General features: G+C 37.2%; 1 protein-coding gene across 1 annotated transcript; it reads right to left on the reverse strand.

The window, feature by feature from the left end:
- Positions 1-2,325: 2,325 nt before the first annotated feature.
- On the reverse strand, positions 2,326-2,972 carry mRpS18B (mitochondrial ribosomal protein S18B). Its single transcript, XM_090382791.1, has one exon. It carries the CDS (start codon positions 2,951-2,953, stop codon positions 2,333-2,335), a length of 621 nt encoding a protein of 206 aa, XP_090238917.1. The 5' UTR covers positions 2,954-2,972; the 3' UTR covers positions 2,326-2,332.
- Between the last annotated feature and the right edge of the window lie 3,741 nt (positions 2,973-6,713).

The following is a 6,713-nucleotide window of genomic DNA, read 5'->3' on the forward strand; positions in this document are numbered from 1 at the left end:
GCAATACTAGGTGTGTAGGAAAACTGCTAGCTTGGGGGAATTCACAGACTAATAGAATAACAGTAGCCGTAGGTAGAGAAAGTGATTCTTGGCTGCTTCTGTTGGAATGAGCAACAGCCTGGAAAGCCAGTTGCCAGAGATTTCAGAAACTGTTGGGAGTTATGAAACAAGTAAATACATGGGCTGTGTTAGAGTAACTAAGAGTAAGAACAGGTGCATGTACACCAATGCTAGAAGTATAGTAAATAAATTTGATGAATTTGAAGTGCTGGTCAAGACATCAAAGGCAGATATTGTTGGGATATCAGAGACATGGTGTCACAAATATAATATAAGGAATATAAGGAATGCAGCGCTATGCTCCAGAACATGGTGCACCTTCAGCCTGCCATGGTCTTGGGGTGTTTATTCCCCCTCTTCCAGCTGTTTTAAAATAGGAAAACGAGTTCCCGATTTTAAAACAGCAGCAAGGGTGGGATAAACACCCTAACTAACGCTAACCATAGCAGGTTACGCACGTGATTTTCAAAGGGGCACCGTGTTCTGGATTTTACCGAATGCAGAATTGGAATTTAGGGAGTACAATGTGTACAGAAAGAATAGACAGGACAAGAAGGGAGGAGGGGTTATGCTGTTAGTTAAGAAACAAAATCTAAGGACATGCATCCAGTTGATATAGATGGGCAGTGCAATGTTGAGTCAGTTTGTTGTGACATAAGCACTGGGAAAGCAAAAATGAGGGTAGGATTTGCTTTTAGCCAGCTGGTGGTTGATTGCCGGAACAAACTTCCATCTGCCATTGTGGAAGTTGATAGCTTAAATAAATTCAAGGAAGAAATGGACAAACTTTTGGAGTGATTGGATGGGTGAAATGGATTATTATTTTTTTTTTTTTTTTGGCTGATGCTGTATAAGCTTGCTTTCTTGCATTATATGCCCCTACTAATGTACTGGAACACTAAATTTTGATTAGAAACAATAAATTTTTAGAAGTGAATGTAATCGCAATGGGCTATACCGATATCAATAACTCTCCAGGGAGAATTTTTTACAAGTTTTTGGTATGGAAAGATTGGAATCTTGCTGCACTCCTCCTATAAGACTGCAGCTTTCTCTTCTTGAACTATATCTTGCTGCAGCTCTCAATTGTTATTCCAGAAAATCCCAAAGGTATTTAACTGAATTCAGATTTCGGCTCCAGAGCGTAAATGGCTCATTCACTATATTATTCTAATCAAACCACTGTTGTACTGACAGTGATTTGTGATATAGAGCATTATCATGCTGATGTTTGTGTTGGCCAAAAATAAAGCTACTCTCTGAGAACTGTCACACAGAATCTCACAACAGACAACTGCAACCATTGTTTCAGTGAAAAACTGGTGTACCCCATCCAAATCTCCTAAAATAGGCTCATCCATCACCCTGCTGACATCTAACGTCCTCATTAGTGCAATAAAATTTTAGCCATTCCTTGAGCATACATTTAACTTTGGTGTGCATGTGATGCTTAGACTGTAAAGCATAATTTATTTCTCCATATCACATTCCACCATTTCTGTAATAACCAGTGCTTTTGTTCTCTGAAATAGGACAGACAGTGACATGCATGACAACTTTAACAGTGATTGTACACCTATGTAACCCATTCTACAGTTTTTTTTTTTGTGGTCATTGGATGACAATGACCAAAAATCAATTGCTGACATGCTCTTGGGGTGATTAACAGTGGTCTACCTGGCTTGGGATGAAAATTTACCTTCTTTCTTTGACTGTTGCATGTTTACAACAGCTGATTTTTGATTTAACATGGTTTGAGTATCCTCCATGACAGTATAGTTGTTTCACTGCTTGTTACTTGTTTGGAGAGGCCCAGGTTTGATTCCTGTCAACAACTGGAGTACTTTCTAAAGTCCTCAATCAAGGCTGCAGTTATCTGATTTCTGGTGGAGGGAGTAGGACCCCCCCCCCCCCCGGTTTTTCAGCCCACGCAACATGTACATCAGCCCATGACTACACCCTCCTACAAACATAATATACTTATATGGCTATAAGTTATGCTGAGCTATTAACAAATTAATAATAATTATTACCTAATGCTGGGTATGCATGCTCCTCATATCCTCCTTTTAACTGGTACTGCTATCCACATAGCTATCGTGTGACCTGAAGAATTAACCATTACTTTCCAAGGATGGCATATCTATTTCTTATCCCACTACTGATATGATACTACAATTAATAAATCCATTCTGTTAAATGAATGACTGAAGTAATGAAACTTTAATTTCAACATTTACTACAAGAATATAATGACACACGTGATATCAAATTATTTGATCTGGGGATAATAATGTGAATAATCATAATGTCGGAATGGTATATCATACGTGATCAAACCATAATCTTTCGCCTTTTCAACTGCGACTAAAAGTTCAAAATGCTTCTGACGACAAATACCAGTCTTAATAGCTGCATAAACCTCCCCGGTATAAGGTGATATGAACTGCTTTAATAATTTAACATTTGTATAATGTAGAACAAGATATTCGTCACGACAAATAGGGCATGGATTTCCTGAAATTATGAAATTACCCATAACGCATTTTAATCGTGTCTGTAGAACTTTATGTCCTCTAGCATTCATTCGATAACTTTTCCAAACAGGATCATCACCGTAGGTTTCTCTGTATGCTGTACTTTCCATATATTGCAGACTTACTTCGGGAGGAATAATAATATATGGCTGACCTTTTACCGTTTTTCTTTTATTCTTACTTTCACTTTCTTTTTCCACTTTTCCTTCTACACCGTACAATACAGAAGAGCGAACATATCCCCTCCTCAAATAATGAAATATTGCTTCATTAAGCAATGGATTTCGAAAGATGGGAAAAAGTGAATAAGATTCCACACAACGCACGGAATTTCTCAAAATCCTACGTAAATACATTTTTTAAATAATAATAATCAAAAATATGAGTATAAATTATGATTACACCTAGTCAACTTCGAAAAAAATTCTCACTAATAACTAAGATCACCCAAACACCAACAGAAACATCGAAAGAACGACGGAGTAGTAACATATGCCGGAATTTTCAAGCGCCTCCTATATTTTTATAAATACTTTATTTTATTTATTAAAACATTTATTTTAATGTCCTCTCTGCACGACAAGTTCACTCTGGTGTAGGAACTGACGTTCTGGTTTACTTTTATTTGAGATTTCCAGCGCCAATGATGAATTTTTGAAATAGGGATGCTTACGCAAAGAAATTTAAAAGTTAAGGTGGTGCAAAAGGCGATTGCCCGACTCCCGGGGAATAACCACAAACGTACCAACTCTGTGGTACTACGCTTAGGGTGATAGAAAATGAAAAAGACCTGGGGGTAATTGTTCAGTCAGATATGAAGTTCACTGAACAGTGCAGACAGGCTGCAAGTGTAGCTCATCGTGTCTTGTCAATGATATACAGGAATTTTGCTATCAGCGATAAAGAGGTGATTGTCCCTTTGTATAAGAATGGTCAGGCCACAGCTTGAGTACTGCATAAAGGTCGGACAGCCTCTTTTAGGAAGGATGTACAGCTTCTGGAACGAGTACAGGAAGGGCAACGAGATTGGTGAGAGGAACAAAAGGATGCTTATGAAGAAACTGTCCAAGTAAAAGGCTTAAGTTCTGTAAGTTGCTAGAGACTAGGCACCTGCGAGGTGACCTGATTGACCTGAGTATAAGGCCTTGGATGGTTTGAGCAGGCTCAATGCTAACAGGATACTTCTGCTTGCTCAGACTAAGAACCTGAGGGGGGCATAGATTCATTGAGGATAGTTGTAGAATAGATGTGTGGAAGGTTTCCTTTAGCCAACGGGTAGTTGATTGTTGGAACAGACTTCCATCTGCTACTGTGGAAGTTGATCACTTAAATAAATTTAGGCCGAACTATACAAACATTTGGAGTGATTGGATGGGTGAAATGGGAAAAGGTGTTTTTTTTTTTTTTTTTTTTGGCTGATGCTGTATAACTTGCTTTCTTGCATCATATGCCTCAAATAATTAGCATTAGTAGAGGCATACGATGCAAGAAAGCAAGCTTATGCAGCATCAGCCAAAAAAAAAAAAAAAACCCGCTCCCATTTCCCCCCCCCCGGTTGTTCCAAATATCTGTCCAGCTGAGTCATAAATTCCTGTATAAACCTTAATTTCCTGTATATCATTGACAAAACCTCATGACCTGCTCTTGCAACCTGTCTGCATTGTTCAAAAAACTTCATATCTGACTGCACAATTCAAGGATGCTCTCATAATTATGGCTAAGAGTTTGCTTAGTTCCTCTGCCGCCTCCTTTAATATAACTGGATACATCCCATCCACCCCAGGTGCCTTTCTTATGTTTAACTTCAACAGTTTCTCCTCCACTTTGCTCTTAATTATTACAAAATCATTAAGCACCCTATTACAATTTAATAACTGGCATTTTTCTTCCTTAATAACTCCTCATGTGTGAATGTAGATGTGAAATACTCATTCAGTTTGTTTACTATGTGAGCAGGATCATCAATAGTCGAACCATCGATCAGCGGACCGATCCAACTATCCAACAATGGACCAATCCGATTCATCCCCTTCCTTTTAGAATCTATATAATTAAAGAAATTCTTGCTGTTTTTCTTAGCATCCTTTGCCAAAGATTTCTCGTAATCTGCCTTCGCTTGCCTATCCTCCTTTGTGACTTGATTATAGACTGGCTTATAGGCAGTTTCAAGAAAGCAGGGAATCCTAGAGGTACAGATTCAAGAGTTTAGAGCAATATGAGAACAAACTGTTTAATATTTCTGTTCTTAACTAAAGAAATCTACACAGATAACTGCATAGTCAACACACACTCAGATAACTCAAAATGGTAAATGATACTAATATACAGTGAATTAAAATAGTCCTCTAATGTCAAGACTTTTTAGGCTTATAATCATCAATTGGTTCATATCCATCATTCTCAATCTTATCTTTAAACTTTATGTATTCCCTCTTCCTGTCAAAATTCTTAACCCACTGGCTTGGATACTCATGCTCATATTTGTTTCTCTGATCTTTACATTTTGAAGTTTCATCACTGTTTTGGTCAAGACATTCCCAGTATTTGTCTCTAGAACTCCAAAATCGTTCTAAAGTTTCTTTGTTAGGGAAGGACATTATGCCTCATAAAACTTTTGCTGGTAGTCAACGAATATTGCTTTTTCAAATATATTTTACACTGAAAATTCTAGTCTAGGAGGTATGTTTAACATTGTTTGCATTAGTATTAATTAGAATAAGATTTAATATTATTAACAAAGAAAGTTTTTTTTGATAAAAGCAGATTATCAGAATCTATACTTACTGATACAGGAAATTCGTTAAAATGAGCATTTGTAAAAATTTCATGTTATGAAGTGTAGTTGGTCAACGAGCCGCGCGCGCACACACACACGCACACACACACGCACACACCAAAGCTTGGAGTGGGATGAACCTTCTGTAATATAAAGCAATGGTTACAAACAGGGGCTCACATCTGGTGAGCATGGGCTTGACACACCCAGGGTCCTGAGCTAGATATCATCATTCTTCTCTTTCTTGGTGATTCTGTTCTCTCTCTCTCTCTCTCTCTCTCTCTCTCTCTCTCTGTCAGGGTAATTCAGAATTTTTTTTTTTTTTTTTTTTTTTTTGGCTGGTGCAGCATAAGCCTCAGGCTTCCTTGCACCATAGGGCTAATAATACTAATAATAACGCTAGCAAATAAATATGTAATATCGCCGCCTGCTGGCAATTTTGTGATTGTCATGGGGATAATCAAAGAGAAGAGAGGGAATTTTTAAGGTGTTTAAGTTGGCGTGGACGGTGTATCGCAATCGTTAATGGGGCCTAATAATTATATTAAATACCTTGTAATTATGTGGGGAGATATAAAAAAAATTGCTGCATTAGAAAGTAGATAGCAGAAACGAAGTAGACAACTGATTTCAACAGGTTTTAATGTATACACTTTCCTATTCTTGTAAGTAATTTGCGATTTGTCTGCTGAGTATAAGGAACATTACACTAAGAAAAGAATTATCTGCTTCAGTATTGGCCGGATCTCCACAGAAAAGCAGTATTGCAAAAAATTGTAACTGTGATTGCTATATGTTTTTAGGGGAAAATATATATTACACAAAAGATGGAACTGCATAATATCAGGTATTCTAATCTTTCTGTTGTTATAATTGTAATTAACAGCTAAGAGAACAACTGTAATAGAATAAATTAGAGTCAAGAAGCCATTTTTATATTAAAACTGGAGTAAACTGCTCATTTGATTTATGTAAGATGCTTATGTCATCATTTATGGAGAGGTGGAAGCTTGTTAATAGTGCATATAATAGTGATTATTTTGTATAATGCATGAGACTCTGCGTAAGATTCACTAGATTCGCGAGTTCAGTGTAAACAAAACATGGTGCAATGGCGCTAACCCAATTTACTAGTGAATCTTACGTGTAGTTTCATGCTTTATGCAAAATAATCACCTTAGTTTATAATTATTTTATATACATATATGTGTGTGTGTGTGCGCGATTGTATTTTTAGGCACGTTTCACAGATGTATATGCATAAGCGACTAAATAGTCTTTTCCATGTCCATCCATTTGCATGTTAAATTCGACTCCCAGTGGGTGGGTTTCCATGAAAT

This window comes from Mastigoproctus giganteus, chromosome 10, assembly GCF_048544385.1.
Source record: "Mastigoproctus giganteus isolate SK-2022 chromosome 10, ASM4854438v1, whole genome shotgun sequence".
Lineage (NCBI taxonomy): Eukaryota > Metazoa > Arthropoda > Arachnida > Uropygi > Thelyphonidae > Mastigoproctus > Mastigoproctus giganteus.